The sequence below is a fragment of the Apteryx mantelli genome, chromosome 2 (assembly GCF_036417845.1).
Source record: "Apteryx mantelli isolate bAptMan1 chromosome 2, bAptMan1.hap1, whole genome shotgun sequence".
In the NCBI taxonomy this organism is placed as follows: Eukaryota; Metazoa; Chordata; class Aves; order Apterygiformes; family Apterygidae; genus Apteryx; species Apteryx mantelli.
Window position 1 is genome coordinate 61,852,852 of NC_089979.1, and position 22,021 is coordinate 61,874,872.

At 33.5% G+C, this 22,021-nt stretch overlaps 1 protein-coding gene across 1 annotated transcript in view; it reads right to left on the reverse strand.

Moving 5' to 3' along the window:
- RTTN (rotatin) overlaps positions 1-22,021 on the reverse strand; it is an 86,560-nt gene that overhangs the window by 40,123 nt on the left and 24,416 nt on the right. Inside the window, exons 15-28 of the mRNA XM_067292157.1 lie at positions 20,530-20,655; positions 17,725-17,841; positions 15,343-15,482; positions 14,990-15,161; positions 13,788-13,887; positions 11,837-11,925; positions 9,104-9,221; positions 8,736-8,832; positions 7,836-7,904; positions 7,422-7,610; positions 6,146-6,385; positions 4,503-4,647; positions 1,610-1,764; positions 369-588 (exon numbers count right to left, since the gene is read on the reverse strand). Coding sequence (XP_067148258.1) covers positions 369-588; positions 1,610-1,764; positions 4,503-4,647; positions 6,146-6,385; positions 7,422-7,610; positions 7,836-7,904; positions 8,736-8,832; positions 9,104-9,221; positions 11,837-11,925; positions 13,788-13,887; positions 14,990-15,161; positions 15,343-15,482; positions 17,725-17,841; positions 20,530-20,655 — 1,977 coding nt within the window. The remainder of the gene's footprint in view (positions 1-368; positions 589-1,609; positions 1,765-4,502; positions 4,648-6,145; positions 6,386-7,421; positions 7,611-7,835; positions 7,905-8,735; positions 8,833-9,103; positions 9,222-11,836; positions 11,926-13,787; positions 13,888-14,989; positions 15,162-15,342; positions 15,483-17,724; positions 17,842-20,529; positions 20,656-22,021) is intronic.

The following is a 22,021-nucleotide window of genomic DNA, read 5'->3' on the forward strand; positions in this document are numbered from 1 at the left end:
CCCCCAGAGCATTCTCTTCTCCAGGCTAAACAGTCCTAGCTCTCTCAGCCTCTCCTCACGTGAGAAATGCTGCAGTCCCTTAATCAACTTAGTGGCTCTTTGCCATGAGGGCAAATTCACTCCAGTAGGTCCCTGTCTTTCTTGCACTCTTGATTTTTTATTTATTTATTTATTTTTAAAGTACAGACTCACATCACTCAATCTAGTCTTCATTTTCCTGCTATTTACTTAGCAGAATAAAAATGTCTTTCCCAACCCCTATTCCTAGCGATGATATCCACTAAGGAGTACAGCTTAAAAACCATGTCATTAATTACATTGTGCTTTATAAGCATTCACACCAAAAATACGCAACATAAGCTACTTACTTCAAGAAGACCTGTTAAATATTTCTTACAAATTGTGATAGGTTCAACCGTAGCAGAATAGGTACTCCAGTCTGGAAGTGCTGTAACATGAACCATTCCTCGTAGTATTCTTTCCAACGAAGGGAGTCCATAAAAGTGTGGCGCATCCGTTAGCCTTAAGCATTGTAGCAGCTTCAGAGCCAGCTCTGTTCTGAAAGAGCCCGCAAGTTCCAAGCCCTCTCTGGGTTAATTGTAAAAAGCAAAAAAGGATCAGCTATCAGTATCAGTATGAAGTTACTATAATGAATCATTTTACAAGAGGCCAGTGCCTCATTCTTCTTCTATTATTCTGTCAGTCTCAGTATCTGAATTAGTAACTATCACCTCATGCACAGAATAAGATGGAAGCAAATATGACCTTTATAGTCTCACCCAGATTCTGAAAGCATAATATTGCACCTTATTATAACAGGACTTCTTAACCAAAAGGTAGGTTTTTTTATTTATGTTTATTCTGATTCAAGAGGCAAAAGTTTAAAAATGTTTCAGTCAGTCTACAATTCAGCTAGAGACAGAACTGGCAAAAACTTCTATAATCCTTTTTTTCAGCTGTCAAAATTTAATAAGTTGAATAACTGAGTTGGTAGAAAGATGATGATACTGGTTTGAAGACAGTATCTTTATCAACTATTCTGCTTTGGCACTTAAATATATATTATGTCAAGCTGCAGTTTTAATATCTCTTAGAATACACTTGGATGGAAAGATTAAGAGTGGGAAATTATTTTAGAGGAAAAAAACAAAACAAAATAGAAATTCATCTTTGTATTTTCTTGATTGGCAGAAAAGGACTGGAACTTCATGCAGGAAGTAGATGTCCAAGCTAATGACTAATGTGCAGAGATGCACTTTATTAGGCTAAAAAGGAGCTGGATGAAAATAAACATTTGTTGGTATTTCAAATATTCTATTGTTTTATTTCCTATAAATAACTGCTAGGAAGCCAACCAAGTTATCAAATTTAATTATCGTTTCTTGAGAAAGCGACCACTACTGCATACCCTTCCAGGTTAATTTCCTAATTTTGTTGTGAAAAGGCCCACCAAACTTTGATCTTCAATTCAAGAGGGGTATAGTCCATTTTTACAATTTTAAAAAATTGTGTCACCATGTAATTATATATAAATTCTGACTGAGATACAGTCTCACTAGATATTATGTTCTTCAGTTGGAATTATATGGGCAGATCCCTTACAATGTACCTGTCAGTCACTGACTTAGAGCAAAATAGCAATGTGTTAAAAAGACGAATGAGTTCTTTATCCAGTTGCTGCCTGACAGCTGTCTGTATTTCATCTATTTCACCCTGCACTTGGGATTCTGGTCGCACCAGAAGGTCCAAGAGTGAATCTGGCTTCTAGAAGAAAGTAATAAAAATACATTAAGTAATAAAAATACATTCACACAATGCAGTATTGACATCCTGTTTTAATACCTACACTAAAACCATTCTTCTGTTCATAGCTTGCAAATCACAAGTCTTATAAATCACAAATTCCATGATCATTTCACTAAGAAGTATTTCTGTAAAAAACACAGTAAAAACTTCCTACAATTACCTATTACTTGAACGTACTAAATGGCATAAAATAATGTACTGTTACTGCCTTTAAAATCTCCTGGTATTAAGCCATTATACAGTGTATTTTGAATCAGTACAGTCAAGAAAAATTGAAGTTACACGTGCCAATAACCTGCAATGAAAAAATAAATCACAAGAAACAGAAAACACATAGTAGAAATACTAGCTCAAGATGCATCTTGTACAGCTAAATTTCTTGAAAGATTGAAAATCACCTGATTTAAAGCTTTTATATGAATATATTGAATGAGAAAAAATTACAAGAATTTATAGGATTCCCAGTTAGCCACATAGAATTCAGATACTTCAGTTTATAAGTATTAGCAATGAAGACTACCAAGCCTTATTTGTAAATGCTTAGATTGTATTTTGAAATGGGAAAACACAAGTACATGCAGATTGTACTTAACATAGGATATCTCTTGTAAGACCATGAACAAGCTTACTTTGAGGGCAGTGTATTTGAGAACAATACTTTATAATGCAAACTTCCAAAACAGAAGCCATCACTATCTTTGGTACTCAATAATTATTTTTATACAGAAAGATTGGGTTATTATATTTTGATAAATATAATAAAAGCTTTGTTATCTTTATTTTCTGTTTGTTCTTATATTTTCCCATTTCACACTTATATCAAATGAGCAGTACTGGATAGAATGGCTCTCTCAAATACAAAACGTGTCTAAAAAACTGAAAAGAACAAAGTTACATTCTTGCAATACTATTCGTGCAAATTTTACTATAGCCATTGAACTTTATGCTCATATAATACCTTCCTCAGGGTTGTAAAAGTATTTCACTTAGATATATTACAACTACCTTAAATCGAAAATGAATTGACAGACATACTGAAAGAAAAAACTTGTCCTAATTTTCAGTTCTTATTCTTAATGCAAGACAAATAATGTTTACTTGTATCGCTCTGCCAAGCAGAAAATTCTAAAACACCTATATGAAATCTGCAGCCTGAAAGAAAAAACCTGTGAAGTCATTCACACCTACCAGTCGTACAATTTTCCTGCAGTAATATTGTAATAACACCAGTAACAGTAGACTGCCAAATGGGTTTAATAAACATTTTGCCTTACCTAAATGATTTCAACCATGTCATCAACAGTAAGCTCCAGTATAGAGAGGATTTGTCTTTTAAAAAAAAAACAACACTTATCTCTACTCTTTATATTGCCTCGTGAAAAAGAGAGACAGAGAAGACAGTAAGTTGACAGTAAATTGAATCATTTATCTATCTAAATTACATAAATCTCCAGTATATAAAAATGGATAAATTTCATTTCTACTCTTGTGTAAAATAATTTATAAAGGTATTTGGAGCTTAAAGAACTGAAGGAGAAGTGATGTTTGTACCAGATATTTAGAAAATGGGTCCTAAAAGTAACAGAAACATCTCAAGTGGCTCCAAAACAAAGTTGGAAGCAAAAGAATAGAAAATACAATTAGAAAACAAATTATCAGAGAATATGCCAAGGTAAACAGACATAACTGGCAGCTGTCCTTTGTGTTAAGTACTTCCCTTTATCCTGTCTTTTGCCGAGATGAGCAGCATACTAGGAAAAGAAAGCTAAGTGAGTTATGGCTTGCAAACTTTTCCATAAATATTCTATAAGCTTATTCAAAATGCAGAAATCTGTTACTATTTTAAGAACTAGAAAAGAATTTGGTATTACAATTATAATTTTGTTCACTATATTCATAATAGCATAGTCTCAGGAAGGGCAAGCAGAATTCCCATTTTTCCTAGTTCTACATTAAAAAACAAACAAACACAGAAACATATTATGTTAGTAAAGGATAAATACAACAGACTATTCATAATTCTAGTGCTCTAAAATAATGACATTTAAGGAAAAGAATATGCTGTTACCTCACTCACTATCCTCTTAATGTTTTAATATTATAAAATGGGGAACAGAGGAGTGACTGCAATACATAGACTGCAAAGAATAGTTTAGTTAAAATCTTAGGATTCACTTTGCCTTCCAATCTTTGCATTAATACCATCAAATGGAAAGTTTCAAAATTATATAAGTCTGTGTGAAAAAAAAGATACACTGATGTTTTTATTTTTAACAGGTTCTTGATACTAATTTTACTGTAAACCTACTGCTAAAAACTGCCTGAGGTACACAAAATAAAGCTATCTGGAAAAGTTAGCATGTACAACATATTACCTCATCCTTTGATAGCACCAAAGCAAACTAAACACACAGGTAGATGGTTTTTTCTACATTTGGCAAATGTAACATTCTGCTTTAGAGAAACAATTCATATAACAAACAAAAGAGAGAAGGTAATTCTCTCTTGTTCAAAGTTAACTGCTCCAAACACTAAAATTGTAGTACAGACCACAAAATAACAGCCATTAAAACTACAAGCTCTGATATTTTTTGGTTTTGTTGAGAAGTCCTTTTCCTAGAGCAGCTCACCACAAACAAAAACAGGTTACAGTTGCATCATTTTGTAGACGACAACTAACTTAGATATATTCTTACATTCTTATGCAATGTTTTCAGCATCCACTTTAGATGGTCTGTTTCCAAACTTGCTCTCTGCTCTCTAAGCAATTTGTTTAGAAAATTCAGGACATCCACCAAAAGCTTCTCATCCTCAACAGAAGCTGGAAGCACTTGCAGAAACCTGTAATGCAAACAAAAATACTTTCTTTTACACTTGCAGCACATTAAAGAAGTTTAAGATCTCAGCCTAGCAGGATTGAAGTCACCTGCAAACATGGAATTATCTATATTAAACCTAAACTGAAAAATACAAACAGTACCATAGACCAGATTAAAAAAAAAAGGAAAATGTTTGTTAGCTATTCAATATTAGCATTTAAATGTAGTATCAAAGACTAACTAGGCATTTTTGACAATTCTTATTCTAAATACAGCAGTTAGATCTTGTGTTCTTACATTTTGCCATTTTTGTATATGTAAATAGGCAGATAATAAGCCAACACTAAAAACTAATACTAATTTCTTCAGGATATCCAACTATTTCCTGCTGATTCTTTTGACCATTTCCTTCCAGTTTTTTTCAACAATTTTACAATTGTTACTAATGAGCTTTTGGAAGTGATAAATTTCTTCAGGCAGGTGGATGTCCATAAAATCGTCTCTGTATTTAGCCACATCCCAAACTAAAGGGTTGCAAAAATTTACTTAGACTTGGCCAAGAGCGTGACCAAGATAAGACAGCATTTATATAGTGCACTAGAAGAACATCTGTAGGTTATGAGAACTGTTGTCGCTTAAGCATGGAAGGGAACAAATCACTCTTCCACGCCCTGTCCTCAATGCAGTACATAGGGCAAGACTCTCATCGCAAATGTTGGGATCCCAATGTGGATAGCTGGACAAAAAAGCAAGTTGGGTCTCTTTCTCTCCAATTATCCAATATAGAATATCCTAAAGTCATTCTGGCATTAAATACACAATTTGTGCTGTAGTTTAGGCAACACTGATTTACCAGAATAGCAACAATCTACACAGAACTTTGCAATTGGAAGTAAGTGAACCTATGCTTTGAATCATGAGACTGCAAGCCAGCTATATCCTAGCTATACAGTCACTATCAGTGAAAACTGCACTGGAAATAATAATCTCCACTGAGAGGTAGCTTATATTCAGATTTAGTGCCACACTCACATGTCTTCCGGCTGAGCTGGGTACAGCCAGAACAAAGTCACTTTTGCTTGCAAATAACTACAGTGCTCTTTTAATGTCATTAAAGATTTATTTGCAAACAGGTAGATGAATTTTAAGAGTAGAAATTACTTCTTTTTTTGCCCTAAAAAAAAAAAAAAGTGAAACCACATACAAACCAAACACTCAGAACATCAGGAAATTAAAAATAAATAAATAAGCTGAAATAACATACTGGCAAAGCCAAGATTAATGTTACCTGCCTTGGTTGGTCTCACCTGTCAGCTTCAGTAACCACTAGGAGACACAGTTCAACTACAGGACCACACACTATTTTCCATGGGACCATTCTGTTTGACCACATGGGTACAAAGCAATCAGAATCAGAGATGCAGGGGCAATTAATTCCATAAATTTCCTAGTTTTCATATTTTCAACTTTACAGTTTAAACATCATACCCTTAATGTATTTTTTCAGTTAACGTGCTTACCTGTTTAATGCTCTTTGCCAAAAAAAGCTCTTCAAAGTGTTTCCACAAGGCCCAGAGTTGTATTTTAAAGCAAGTCTGTCATTCAGAACATAAAAACTTAGCCTAGTGACAGCAGCCCTAACATCTCTGTGGGATACTGCCTGAATGATTGAATTAAAACATTCCTGCAGTCCATAGCTTGTGTGTGTTATCTTCAGTATAAGAATGTCTTCTGAGGACAGTTTTAGCATGTCTAAAAATCTGACAAGGCATAAAAGAACAACGGTTAACAGTCAGTATCTTTAAACTATTTCAGGGAGCGTCGACTCCTTCATATTCTAGTCCAAATGAGAAAACAAATTATAAGCTGCCTTACGAATTTATTTTCATTAACTGATTTTTCCACCTCTTTTTAAACACTTAAATCCTGAGCTGTTTGGGTTTTTTTTTGAAAGATGGCTCCTATTGAAAGTTAGTATTTACATGGTTTGTAATGAACTTTTCCTCCATGCTGTTGCACTTGGCCAGTTAGACAGTAGTATTCCTTTTTAAGAAATCACTTTTTTTTTTTTTTTTTTTGGACTTGAGGGAACTTAAAATAGAAGTGTAATCAAAGCATGCAGAGTTTTCTATGGCCCAGAACCATATTATTTACTAATAAAACTTGTAGGACCTCTTAAAGGACAAAACAAAATCTGTAAAAGAAAAGTCATCAAGATGAAAAGAGGTATAGAAACAAACATTTTAGTCCTATTAAATGAAGTATCTCCTAAGATGAGGAATTCTGTATACAGAATATTCTCAAACAGAGAAATTATGCATAATCAAGAGATAATCGAAAGATGTAAAAGGAAATTTCTTGATTATCCACCATAATTCTTAGTATTAACATTAAAAAGTGTAATTTTATGGAATTTATATTCCTAAAGAATAAACCATGCAACAACTCAGGGGAAAAAAGACAGCTCCTTAGCAAAAAACAACAAAAAGGAAAACAAAAAACCCAGTCACAAAATAAGATGAGTTTCCTGTTGTCTAATTCTGCCTGAGTCTGGCCATCAATATAAGTTGGATCAAGCTCTAGCCTTCATGTGCAGGTGCAATTTAGGTAAAACATTAGCCCTTGACGTCATATCTACAAAGTCCTGGGATGTGATCCTTTACATTTAAAAATACAGCATTCTCAAATCATAAACAGCTTGAGCTGCAGTTTGAAGCTGAAAAGCTATTTAACCCTGAAGGACCGTTAATATTATTGAAATGTGTTAGAATTTAAAATCAAGATAAAATGGCTTACATTTTTGCTTCCTTCTCATAATTTACCAGTTGCAACAGGTTTTCAATCCCACGACACCATGACAGATTCCAAGCTACCTTAAGCATGTCTGACACAGGCTTCATAGTCAGGCAGTCAGAAGACAATGGCATAACAACAGAATTGGGGCTAACAGCATGATGAGCAGTGATTCTGACTGGAAGATGATACCTTAAAAAAATAAGTTGAAATACTCAATTAGAAGAAGACTTTTACATTTGCAAATAAAGTTTTTGAAAGCCTTTGTCAGAGGACAAAGTCTTGGAGAAAAAACTTCACATTTAAAAATAAAGACAATCTTATTTTTAACAAAATGTATCCCCTTTCTCTCCTGTTTCTATCCTTCAGGGTTGACAGCAAACAGAAAGAAGCAAAGTTAACTGTAAAAAAGCATACCGTCTAACAACAGCAACAGGCAAACTGAAGGAAGGTAGGTCAGTATCATTACTAGATATGCCATCAACCCTGCAAGAAAAAGATTAAGTTATAGTTATTATTCACTAATTTAAACCCTACTTTTCTACTAATGCTCCTATTTCTTCATTATTCAGATATAGCTGTATTTTTTTCCTCCAACTAGCTCTTTGGTAAGCCACTGATAAATACATTTGTATTAATAAATATTTCTTCATGATTATGCAATTTTAAGGTATTTCTTAGATCACGCATATACTAAATACTTGCTGCAGGTGTACTGCACATAAAAATGAAATTAAAGATGACTTATCAGAGCACATGGCTTTTTAAATTATATTTCCATTAGAGAAAAAACAGGCATTATAATTCTTTTCAGTACATTTCACATGTGTGAATTCTAACAGCATATTTTTTCTGAATTACATGCAAATTTCAAATAATAAATTCTGAAATATTCTTCATAAACTGAAGTCTTTTTTAAAAAAGGACAACTGCTACACTTAAAAGCCAGAGTAAATGGGAGAATTCTTACTAAAAAAAAAAAGAGGACAGATCAGACCTATAGCTTTTTATTTGATTAGTGTACTTTCTCTTTATGGAAAGGTGTCAGAGAGCAATAGGGGATTTTTGAAAACAAAAGTAAACAGAAGTAACAATGAAAGATGAAGCATTTATACTGTAATAGTACATCAGGTAAACTTGTACAACATGCAGCACAAATACTGAAACAATTTGTTTGGCCTACACAAATAAGCAATTCATGTAATTTTAGAAATATAAAACTTCTGGCAATGATTTGTTTGGGTATATATAAACTGACTTTCATCAAAACCTAAAATTTTGACTAGAGATATATAATTAAAATGTGTTTTTTCATACCATGTTTCTTGTCTTGCTACTTCATCAAACAACAGAAGACAAAGCAATACCGTAGTTTCAGTTAGAACAGCACAATCATTTTGGAATATCAGGGAAACTGAATAAAATAAAGATATTTAAAAAATATGTTAGGAAAACATGAATATTTAATAGAAGGACATTGGTTAAACACTACCGATTTTTACAGTCATTTTGCCAACATCTTCAACAGATGCCACTTCCTGGGTAACACTAGCAAACAATGATTTTTCTTTTAAATATTAAGGACTCTGAAGAGATCCAAGGTTCTCGGGAAGGCTTTTGGTTAATGTTTCACATGCGTTCTTTCTATCCACATATTAAAATAAAAATAGAAATAAAATCTTTACCTCTGAATAACACAAGCAGGAAGGATGACTCCTGTGCTAGGGACAAACGAACAACTGGATCAGCATATGCAAGTTTCCATAAAAGTGTTAGACATGGTAACACTATGCATTCCATGACCTGCAGGACCATATTAAATATTAAATAAAAATATCAATTAGAATGATCTACTGTGAGATGCTTAGTACAAACGTTCATGCTATGAACCAATAGATTCTACTTTTTGTAGCAGAGAAGCCTAGAACTTTCTTAGACAACCACATTTGATCCAAGTGGTTACAGCACATTCATTCAAAAATATTTAATCGCTTCTGTTTTTCTTAGTAATCAGTAATAATTTTATTGGCCTCTGGTCTCCTAACACATTTATATAACACTCATTTCCAAAATACATATTTTGGAAAATACATAAGTACATACAGAAGCACATACATGAGCTGAAGGATTTCCAAAAATAAACAAATATTTACACTCATATAACCTTATTCATTTTTTGATGCAAATAGCTATACCGTATCAGATTAATTTCCTGGGTCTAAACCTTTCAAATGGAGAAACCTCAGAAGTGGAAGCAGCTTGCTCAGCATTGAAATATCAGTGAATGGCCAAAAATAGGGCCGAGTCATTGCTCCTTAGAATGAGAAGACAGTATGTCTTTCACAGATTTGTATGTACATTGTACCATTACTTTGCTTGCCTGAAGTTCTATGTTTAAATTTTGTTTTAGCTCCATCATCAAACAGAGTTCCATTTGATTTTCAATAGATAATAGCCATGCTTATTTAGAATGGAAAGAGGAGTCTTTGGCATAGCTATATTTATAACCTTATTTAAATTGTGCTTCTTCCCCTCTACTGCATCATTCATCCTTTTCTTGGTAGCCATTTCCCAAAGAGCATGTAAGCTTTTTCTTTTCTAACGATTTTAGAATGAAAATAAGAACAGTTTGAAGGGAGAACAAGAATCTGGGCTAGATTCCCTCAGGACAGCAACCTAAAGACTAGTTTACATAATCATATCTACATGCTCTTTCTTTGACCTAATGAAACACACTTCTTATCTTATTTTCAGATTCAGTTACATCAGACAAGAGGTAGGCAGTGCTCCCACTTCATTTATTATCCATCCTGGTGGTTTACTAACTTTCTTGGTAAAGGGTTTGAATTATCAGAGCTTGACGGAGCTAAAGATGGGAACTTGCTGGATGTGTTCAAGTGACAGGAGTAAGGATGGTGTAAAATAACTGTTTTACAGAAGAGACATAGCAGACCATTTAAGATCTGAAACTTTTATCATCAACACAGAGCTGACTGGCAAATTTCTGAATCTTAGCACTAGAAGAAGTGGAATTTCATATGTAACTGTTGGTTCAGCCTCTCTTGATGACTTGATGTTGAACCTCTCCTTGTTCAACATGGACAATTTTAGATTTCTCCTCTAAATCTAGGATTAAGTTACAGATTATAAAAGGCTAAATATTATATATATACACAATTTTCCTTTTTAAGCTTTATCTTAGATTCTTGTCTGACTATGAGGGATCTGTTTAAGGCAATACATTTTCCATGCTTGTATTCCTGTATTATTAACTAACTATGCTAATACCTACTCACTAGACAAAATAAAACAAAAAAGAAATATTTTTATTACTTTTTATCTCAAAAAGGTAAAATAATGAAGACATTGCCATTCTACAATAGACATTAAAAAAAAAAAAAAGAACCTTACATCAGATTTCCCCAACTCAGTATCAGGGTTTTACATAAGTACTCATATTCTAGCTTTGAACTTGACTAGAGATCCCTTAAAGCTACTGGGATAAAATAATCTTAGATACTGACAGTCGGGGGGGGGAGCACTACCATTACCATTACCAAAGAAGAGTGGCATAACTTTGACAAGTAGGAACAATTCCACAAAATGGCAACCAGGCTATTCTCTTTTGTATTTTTTGAAAATCATTACCATTTAAAAATTCTCATAGGATCTTAACATATTTCATGGTCTGGACTGTTGGCTTACTAGACTAATACTATTCAAGCAATTTAAGAAATACACAAAAAAATTAATCCAATGAAGTGACACTGAGCAACTTATAGCCTTATTAGCTATATTAGCTTTCATAAAATGATTTCAAATAATGAATTTCAGAAAAATTCAATACAGAAATCTTGCATCTGCAACAAATAAACACTCAATTCTAAATGTGATCTTGTGTCCTGAAACCCTCCCTGGTGAGGCAGAAATCTTCTGTTTGTCAGAAAATTGCTTATACCCGAACATCAATCTGACTAGTATATTCTCATATATAATTAATAAATGACGGTTTTTAATTATATTATATCTATTTGCTTTGGGACATAAGTCTGGAGACTATGAAAAAAGACATATTACTTATAAGTTTTTTAGCTCATTAAAAGTTCTATTTTGGTATCTTTAAAAAAACCCAGGGAGGCTCTGGCTATCATATTTCAGAACCACACTACCAAGCACAGTTAGTTCTATGACTAGTTACTATCATAGGAAGTAAACCAATCTTTTTTCATTAACAGAATGTTAGCATATTGAAAAGCGAAAAAAACTAAATACATATTGGGATTATATGTTACTAAACATTTGTATTCTGTGCAGAATCAATGCAGTAACAAGATTAGTGTTACAAGTACAGAAAAAAGCAATTATACTACCACCACGCTATGCAACATTTGCAGAAGAACCTGTGCCAGTATTTTTACCTTGCCATCTCGATGTATACATTCATTGAGGTAAGCCGAAATCTTTTCTATCATACCCAACTTTTTCACTATATCATGCATTTTGGTATCTGTAAGAAAAAGCATATCTGTATTAGGAGCCCCTGGCTCCATATTAAACTTCTCAGTGTGCAATCACAAATTTGTGCTGTTGAAAGCAACAGTTTCCCAAATCGCTAATAAACAGAACAAGTACAGCTCTAGCATAACAATGCAAGCCTCCCTAGAGTCTTATCAGCAATCCTTTAGTTAACCCATCCCAAAGAAATGTTACAAAACATAAATATTATACAAGTCTTCCTACAAAGCTTAACAATAACTGTGCAATTTGGGACAACAGTTTTAGATAGAGATGTCTGCCTAACAAGTGAAAAAGACCTAAGACGCTCAAACTACTAAACAGTCATTACAGGACAAATTTTAGCCAATAATCTCTAAGCCAAATAATAATAACAATAATAATAAAAAGATCTCCATTTCATTTGCAATCATCTGATTATATCAGCCTCTTAAACACTGTTATTAAACAACCTAAATATCTTCCCCCAAAATCTTTATGTTCCACACCTACAGAGACCTCAGTGTAACTCAAATGCTGGCCATCCAGGATTTCACTTTTAATATTTAAAGTCTTCAACAGTTTAATATGCAACTAAAAATGACATTAAAAATCAGTCATGAATCTGTCAATGAAAAGTAACGAGTTAAATTATTTTCCACTGAAACCATCATTCAGAACATCGGGTTCAAGAATATTTAACAACAAAAAAAGCCGTAAGTTGTTTGGGTTGGTGATTCTTCATATGAAATTTGTTCTGATAAAACAGCTACATTTTTTCTTTATAATTTCATCCTATGCTAGATTTTGCATTAATTTTTTTGTCATCTGAAAACTGTGGCAGCCATAGCTAAATGTATTTTACAGGATATAGGAGACATTTCTTCATTTTTGTGTTGTTTCTGTCAAGAAAAATCCTTATTTTAACATTGTCTAAGACGTCATCTTCTCATGGTGAAAAATTAATGTTCTATCATTATGGTTTGTCTGCCTTGAAGAAAACATATGCTTGAACCAGAGTTTGAGTAGGCAGAGTACAGACCTCCAGGTTTGAAACTCCAGAGTTACGGTCCCGCATTAAGTCAAATAATGCTCTATTCAAGATTACATACTTGCATCTTAACTTAATCAAATATTCTTTACCAGAATTCATCATTTTTCCCTTATGAGTAACACAATTATAAAAAATTGTGATGCAAATTTGTGATCAGTCACTTAAATTAAATCATAAAGAGTATAAGATGGAACACCTTTCCAGCAACATATTAGATTAAATAGCACAGCGAGCCTGCATCTTCATGTTGAAAGAGATTATAATCATGGAAGTTTATCCTGAGTTTACTGAACTCTCAATCACAGAAATGACATTTAAATGCACTTTAACTGTGGTTACTACTTAGGCTAACTCAAAATGGAAGAAGAAATTCTGGAAGCTAGAAGGAACTCTTCACTAAGTGTAAAACCCATTTCACTAGCCTCCATAATCTAAGAATTGACTTTCTTACCTGAAACTGAGTTGGCAATAGGAAAATTCTGAAGCATCATTAGTTCTAACATACATCACAAAATGACAAATATTAAAATGAAGAAGCAGAAAAAAACCTGTTACAGAGCTTACAGAATTAAGCTTACTCCTGTAGGGGAGTTGTTCTTTTCTGCAGTAAGAGCACCTTATTCTTGAGTACAATAACAACAAATAACTAAGTTCTGATTTGGACTGCTATCTTATCCACAACAGTGTTGCACTCTGGTCCAAAGATATATGTAAAATCTACATAAAATAAAAGCACCCTTAGCAGAAACATACACAAAACAGCCAAACTATAAAGTCATTGATGATCAGCAGATGAATAAAAAATTTCTAAAGAACATTACCTTGCAAAATTATGGCTAGCTGTTCGGCTGCAGACTTTCGTAGAACTAAGTCAACAGCATCAGAAGTCAAGATACCATATAGTTTTTCAACAGTTTCTGCCTAAAAGTAAAACCATATTTAGATTTACATACAGTATGCTATTGTGAAACAAGGTAACTAGCCAAATCTCATAACAGAAAGTAGAAAATATTCTACTAAATATTCTTTATTAGAATGTATTTGATTAGATTCCACATGTACGTAATAAGAAAGGATTAAGTTATCTTTTTGTAAGAAATCTCTAATAATTCCTGGGGTACATAAGAAGAGAATAGTTTCTAGCACACAACAGTTGGAAGCAGACTTCTAACCAATAACACTCAGTTTATGCAGGATTACAGAAAGCTCAAAACTACACAGAAATGCTGTAATACACTTCTAACTTAGTGAAGAGGAGTGCCTTTTTAATAGCAGCAGGGTTAGAACAATTAAAATAATCCTGCATTCACATACAGATTTAAGATCCTAACTTTTTTGAGGAAGTAGGGGAAGAGTATAAATCAAGTGTACAATGACTGGTCAGAATCAATTTTATCACAGGGGAAGCATCTTAGCTTTTTTTTTAAATGTACTGTTAACCTGCAAATGTTGAGTGTAACGGAGAAAGAAGAATGGAGTAGAGGTGGTAAGGAAACAGCCTGGCTGATTGAATAAAAAGGTAACTTTACCCATTGGTAAAATACCTGTGATTTGTTTTCAAAAGCTGTAATGCTAAGAAAACACAGACAAAAGTTTGTAATGCATCTTAGAATATTTCAAGTTAAAAATTCTTTGTGGCTGTTTCAATAAGAAGGGATTCTGAGTAAAAAAATTCTCTACTTGAGAAAAACCAGACTCTATCCATGCACAATTAAATTGTTGTAAGCACGGCAGGCCTGTATTGTTTGCAGTCAAGCTAAGTCTTACTGTTAACTTATCTGCAGAGAGGAAAAAAAGAAGAATGAATTCTTTTCTTACTCATTGTTGCACCTTGTAGTGTGAAAACTACTGTTAAAGTTCACATGGAGAGAATATATCTATGCATATATCTAACATATATATATTTCTTTTTATGATATGAGCCAATTTGTATGAAATATTGCAAGCTTCAGAGAATGATAAGTTACTGGACAGGTGGAAAAGAGTTGAGGAATGACAGAATATTTAGACAGATTTTATTCACCTTAAATACCGACTCTGTTTTATCATCCAATTTCAGCTCAATAGCTCTTTTTATTATAAACAAGTTTGAAATGCTGGACAACACACTACCATGCAGACGTGGGCGTTTCAGGCTGGCCCCTTCTTCATTCAAAAGATGGAATGATAAATGTTTAAGTGCTACAGAACGAACCCTAAAGGAGTAAATGATTAAAATAAATACATAAAGTCCTCATACTGGAAATCTTTAGCTTTACAGTTAAACATTACTTAGGTCATACAATTTCTATTGTGGAAAAAGAAATAAAGTACTCAAAGCAATATTGGTCAATCTGCCTTTTAAGTCAACCCACTGTACTACAGCATATTACTCACAACTGCTTTTTTGAGAAAAGAAGACGCAGAGCTGCCCGTAGTCTAGTAGCTCTAGGGAGAATACCCTCTCCTTTGTCAGAGGTTGTTTCACTCAAAGTGAGGATGCAGTTACCTAACGTATCTTTGGCATCAGCATAACCCTAAAAAAATTTTAAAAACCCAAATCAAAAGAACAGCTTAATAAATAGCAAACTAGACAATATAATTCCCCTTTATTTTTTATTTTTAGGAATGAGGTGGAAGGGGGGAAGCACCAAAAATGCAACAACTTTAATAAAACCAGATATTCAATTTCTGCAGATTAAAATTCCTCCATGAAAATAATTGAAAAAAAGCCCTTAAAACAACAACAACAACAACAACAACAACAACAACAACAACAACAACAAAACATGTCCCAGGAGTATTTTGATCTGGAAGTTTAGCCTTCAGTCCATTAGCATGATGCTACTCTGTAAGTTTCATTTTCATTTTAATAAATAAAACTCAATTATTAGGTGAAAATGGCTTCAAAACAATAAAGTCCTAGCTATTCTTTTTAGATATTTAGTCAAAGCATTTACACATACGACCAAGACAAACCAGAATCAGTTATATAAAATACTGATGTCACAACCATTTAAACAACATAGCAAAATAAAACACCTTTTATATGCACTGGGTGAAGATAGGCTTCCAGCAAGCTCTGCTCAAGTATCTGTTACACACAGCACACTACAAGCCACAGCAGAGAGAAAACTACTATTTGGAAAAATGAGAGTAGGGAAAAGTTCTCTTTCACATGTTTAACCTACAGCTTATATTAACCACCTACCTACCTAATCTTGAATATCAATAGAAATACAAGATATGTATGTGGGTAACACAGGAAAGTCGATATTACCTTAGAGCTCTTTCTCTCCCAGTAACCTCTCTACCACTTTCAGTTCTCATAGTGCATTTCCTCTGCGTGGCTTAAGTTTTCCTGACTGATCCTTTTATTTCATGAACCATCCTGTTGGCAATTCTGCCCCATTTTTGCTTTGATTTACGCACTTTACTTTGGGGTTTAAATTATACAAGCACTTTTTTCAAGTTATGGTAGTACAGAGGTACAGGCAATCTACATGAATAAATGGTAATGACATGAACAAGTAGGAATAATTATCGTGATATTTTTAGAGGAGGAATGTTAAGTGTGGGAGAATGGTTAAGTGAGAGAGGGCATGATCTCTTAGAAGTGAGCAATCCTGCCTTCATGATGAAGGGAGGATCCCACGGCGATGTGAACTGTCCTTGAGCATTCCTAGACCATTACAAAAGGGGAAGGCAAGTAGTGGTAAACAAGTAAAGGAGGGGGCTGACAAGCCCCTCCACGTGAACAGCAACTTTGCACCAATCATATATCCGCTTTAGGCGCGTGGACAGAAGTAAACCAATCATACAGCTATTGCTAGTGCATGCTTATTGCTTGTCTATATACTCTGTGTAAGCTCTAATAAAGGGAGAACGACCATACTCATATTGAGACTCATCGTTACTCCGGGTCCGTCCCCCCACTCCGACAGTTAAGGAACAAAAAAGGTGACAAAAAGTATACTTGGATGTACTAGTCAAATTAAAAAAAGAGAGAGAGAGAGAGAGAGAGAGAGAGAGAGAGAGAGAGAAATGTATGGCAAAAAGCAGGAAGACATAGATAAGTGCAGCAAGATATCTATCTTGAAGACCATAGGCAAACAGTAGAGGGGAAACCTCCAGCACTAGAGAAAAAGCATTAAAAAATTTGGATGGAGCAACTATGATGAAAATAAGACTGAGAAGGGGAAAAGCTCCTGTCAGATTGAGCTGAGAGTAAAAATAGGGGAAAGAAAATCTGCACAGTTCTTATAGAAATGAAGACTCAGGTCTAAGCATAATATTGACTATTGACACTTCTAATAAATGGGAAGAAAATTCAGAAACACCAAAATAGGCAGTAAATATAGCTTAGCTATTTGCCTAACACATACTTGATCTGAAAACTGTATAATCACACAGAAGTTATAAATGTTCAAATTTAAGAATTGAGGAAGGAGAAGCACTCCCACAATTAGACACTAATTTGAAACAGCATGCAGTATGTTTCAATCTATACTTGGATTTCCAAACATAGCTTAAAACAATTTAAGCCCTGGTAAGTACCTGTTAATGACTAATTTCCAATATATCCCTTCAAAATTTCAAATTCTAATATTACCAGGCTAAATTTGTTTACAAAACCAAAAGGAGTAATTTTGACTGGCATTAGGACCCATATAAAACATTTCTCCATCTGACAACTTACTATTTGTTAATCTATTTTCCAGTGTTGCTGTTTACATAATGGCATATCTCATACTATCTCATACATAACAGCACAGGTACCTGTAAAACAGGAATGATGGGATAGAGGGCCTCAATAAACTTGTTCCAAGTCAATACTGTCATTACTAGTCGTCCTTGCAATAGGTATATCAGAATGGACTTGGCAGCGGAGTTCACCTGCTCGGTAACAAACAAACAAAAAATAATAATAAAAAAGATGCAACGGCCTAAGTTTCTAGGTCAGTTTGTCAATACCGTAATAGAAAATTCTGTCTTTGAATTTTATACAAACACAGCTCAAAGGGAAAGGATCTATGAATAAAATGTAGTCACACTGCAGAACACTACTTTTAAATTGTCAGTCACATTAAATATTAAGTTGTAGAAAAGCCTGTCAGAGAAAACACACAAACTGTTCTCCTGTTAACAGGACAGACAAATTCTTGGAATTTAAAGCCTCTAAGCTCAGGATAATAATAAAAAAGTGAAATGCCAGAGATTCTTTGCAAGGTTACCTATCTATAAGATACATGGTTAATTTATTTTCACAGCCTTAGAGAGATGACTTCAGAGTGTAATTCCTCTCCAGACTACCCATGCAGTAGTGAGTCTAAGCACCCGATGTGCCAATGGTGAAATATTACCCTTCAAGTAACAATTGTTACTTGTATTGTAATTTGTTGTAATTACAATTATTGTAATTACAATAAATTGTAATAAATTGTAATATACCAAGAGTACTGGAGTTTGTTTTTTTCTTCCCCCCAAATGTAAGAATATGCCTGAACTTCACTGAGCTTTAATATATATATAGCTTAAGGACAGGTCTCAGTGCCTTTTTACCCAATCAATTTCATCTCAGAACTCTGGTTTTTATTTTCTACAAACATCAATGAATTTTTCTGAAATGAAAAATTATTACAGGTTATACACCTATTGGCCTCTCTGTCCTCCAGGTAAAACAAACTCTGTTTCTTTTCTTTCCTGACTCTACATTTCTGGGGTATTTAATTCCCAGTCTTTATGATGTATTTCTGGAGCTACAGGAAGATAAAAGACTCAAAACCTGTTATTTCATTTCATTTCATGGCCTCAGTTTCTTGAGGTAAACAGTCGAACTAAGAAGGTTATCAAAAATTTCAAATTGTACATGAATTCATTTGTAGCTCTGTATCAAAAAAGGAAAAAAGGTACGTGATATAGTATTCTCTATAGTCACCAATGTATGTTGAAAGCGTTTACAAGCTATAAATTATTACTGCTATAAAGGTAACAGAGGAAAAGAAAGTTCCTAAGAATTATTTTTCCTTGTGTTATGTTAAAAAAATAATAATTAAAAAAAATCTATCTTTAGCTGCTAAAAAATTGCATTTTATACCAGAACGAAACATTCTCTCACTCCAGGCAATAAGAACAACCTTTCAAAATCTCATTCTAGCTTATCTTTAAGAGTTGGGATTTTTAAAAACAAAACCCAGCATTGGGATACATGATTCTTCTCAATTTCTTCTCAATGTCACAAGCCTGAAAGATTAAGCTGACATTTAATGATAATTTAAATAGCAGATATACATCCAAACAGTAGAAAGAGTAAGCCTGGACATGACCTGATTTATATACATTGGTAGGAGAAGGGTAACCATGCCTTATAAGGTAAAGAGGGCGACATGAAATGATTCTTATAAACATGCATTCTCCATCCCAATCTTTTTTTTAAATTATATATCATTTGATATGCTTGACCAATAACCAAAAGAGAACACTTGCAGTTTTTTTAATAAGGCATCCAACCAAGCAGTCAATCAAAATTAAAACTTTCCTTGGAAAAGATAAATTATACACAAACTACTAATATATATAATCAAACATATCAAACACTTTTTATTTCTCTTTGTAAAATGTTAACCTCTGAAAAATACTTCCAAATGGAATTGCACACAGTGTTATGTTAAAAGTCTCAAACTCATTTCAGCAGACAAGCAAAACTGAATACTTGGATATTTTTCAGAAACAAAATTAAAATGAAACATCTGTGTAGCAACAACAAAAAACAAATTAATGATCCTTAAAACAAAACAAAACAAAACAAAACAACTCCCACCCCAAATTTGTCAATTACTCTTCTTTCACCTCTGACTCTAGGGACCTTGTAGATCAGCTATAAAATAGTTACAAATAACCTGAATAATTTTTTTTTTCCTCAGAAGTCCTCAGTTAGGACTAAAACTAAGTAATGAGTGGATATATGTTAAGGTTAGGACTGTAAACTAAGAAATGAGTGGATACACATTAAGCATTCATACATATAAATGAACTGAACAACTACAAACAGATCCTACTTACTTCTGTAACACTATACTATACTTCTATAATACATAAATAAAAACATAGATGTGTTCGCAGACATGAAAAATACATTTTTATAGCAAAGACATTGCAGATTTAAACTGTCTCTTTGCTCCTTAGCTACTGCACACATTTCAGAGGTCATCCCAACTTTGCAGAGGCTTGAGACTTCATGTTTGTCATAAATGTAAAGCATCATGCATACTGTTTTGTCATATGCCCACTTTAGTAGGGCTGAATATATTACAGGAAAAAATAAAAATAAAACCTACAGATTATTTTGTTTTCCTTTTGTGTTTATTACACTGAATAGCATCCCACTTATAGGACGTCGTTTTGTCTCTGAATACATCATAAAGGTATCCTTCAATTTACTAGATGTTCACTGTTTGCATAGTTTTTTTTAATATACAAGAAACTGAACGTAATCCAAACTTCAGCCTCAAACAGTCACGCAGAATATTAAGACCTATTTTGATGCACGCACATCAACTTATAAATATAGCTTAAACACAGTACCTCATTTTTATATTCCTGAAGGCCAAATGTAGAGATTTCATATAAAACTTTTGGATGAAGAAGAAAATGTACTCCATGGCAGACTGAAGACACAGGTTTAGCAACATTATGAATACCTAAACAGTCCTTCAGTGAAAATGAAAGACGGTTAATTTTAAAATTCAAGATAGTCTCTACTACTACATCTTGTTTTATAGACTGCCAGCAGCTGTCACCCAGTGAAAAGCAGCTAGGAAGACTACAATTCTGAAAGCTAAACATTTTGGTACTTAAACGAACACCTTCTTTGTACTTCATTGACTGAAAATTCCAGTTGCTACACAGACTGAAACGGAAAATCATTTTGTTTTAATTTTTAAATAATAGTAAAAATAAATCAGACAAACTTTATATACTGTTCAGTATTACATTAAAATAAGCAAAACCTAAAACAAGCAGGTACAATCTCACAAAAACATATAGGTGTCATTTGGTGGAGGTAGTTGCTTTTTCTGTGAAAGACTAGTTCAGATATCTTTTCATATTAGTGAATTGCACCATAAGTACAATATGAAGTTTAGCAGGTGCCCACTATACAAAATAAGAATGACAAACCATTATGATATTGAAAAATTAAAAGTTAAGTTTAACTAAGTCTGTACCTATCCAGAAAAGCTTTGTTCAACCTATTCTAAAAAGTACGTGTTGGGCTAAAGAGTGGACAGAAGGAAGAGTGAGGATATTTAATTTAAGGCCAACACTGTGGAGAGGCCTCGAAGAGTGTCTTTATTCTGCAGGATTAGAAGTCTGTATTTCAATGGCAACTTTGGTAACTTTTAGGAGGCTTAACCACACACCAGGACTTCATTATACCAAATGTTATATGTACAAACATTAGAGCCCTATTGCAACAAATTAAGGTCTGAGGCATATGCAAGTGATTTCCAATAAGTTTTCAAGAAAAAACAATGCCTGTTTAACTGCTGGCCTTGAAACATAGCCTGTATACTTTCTATTCATGCTTTACCACATGCAGTAACGATTGTGCAAGCTAAATTAAGTCTCACTGACATGTACATATGAGTTCTTCCAATGGAATTTCATAAATGAAAATGATTGCAACTCAATACACAACCCAGATGATAAAAAAGGGATCTGCTCTCTTACACCACTTGGTCTTGAAGAGCTAACTTTTGCAGAATGGTAGAGGCGGTAATTATTCTTTTCACTGATATGAGCAAATATTACTGACTACCTAAAGACAGCTAATGAATAAGACAGTCATTCCTATTATAGAGTATAGTCATGCTTTCAGGACGTTCACATTCCTTATCCCTTGGGCTATCTTTATAAATAACTCGTGAACATAGATCGAAAAAATATACATACAAAACTAAAAGAAGATCCCCAAGGTTTTAAAACTTTAAAAATAGTAATACAAAAGGACTGACTTGCTCTTAAATCCTCTCCAAGCTTATATAAATATGAAAAAGAGACATTTTTCTTTCAGATT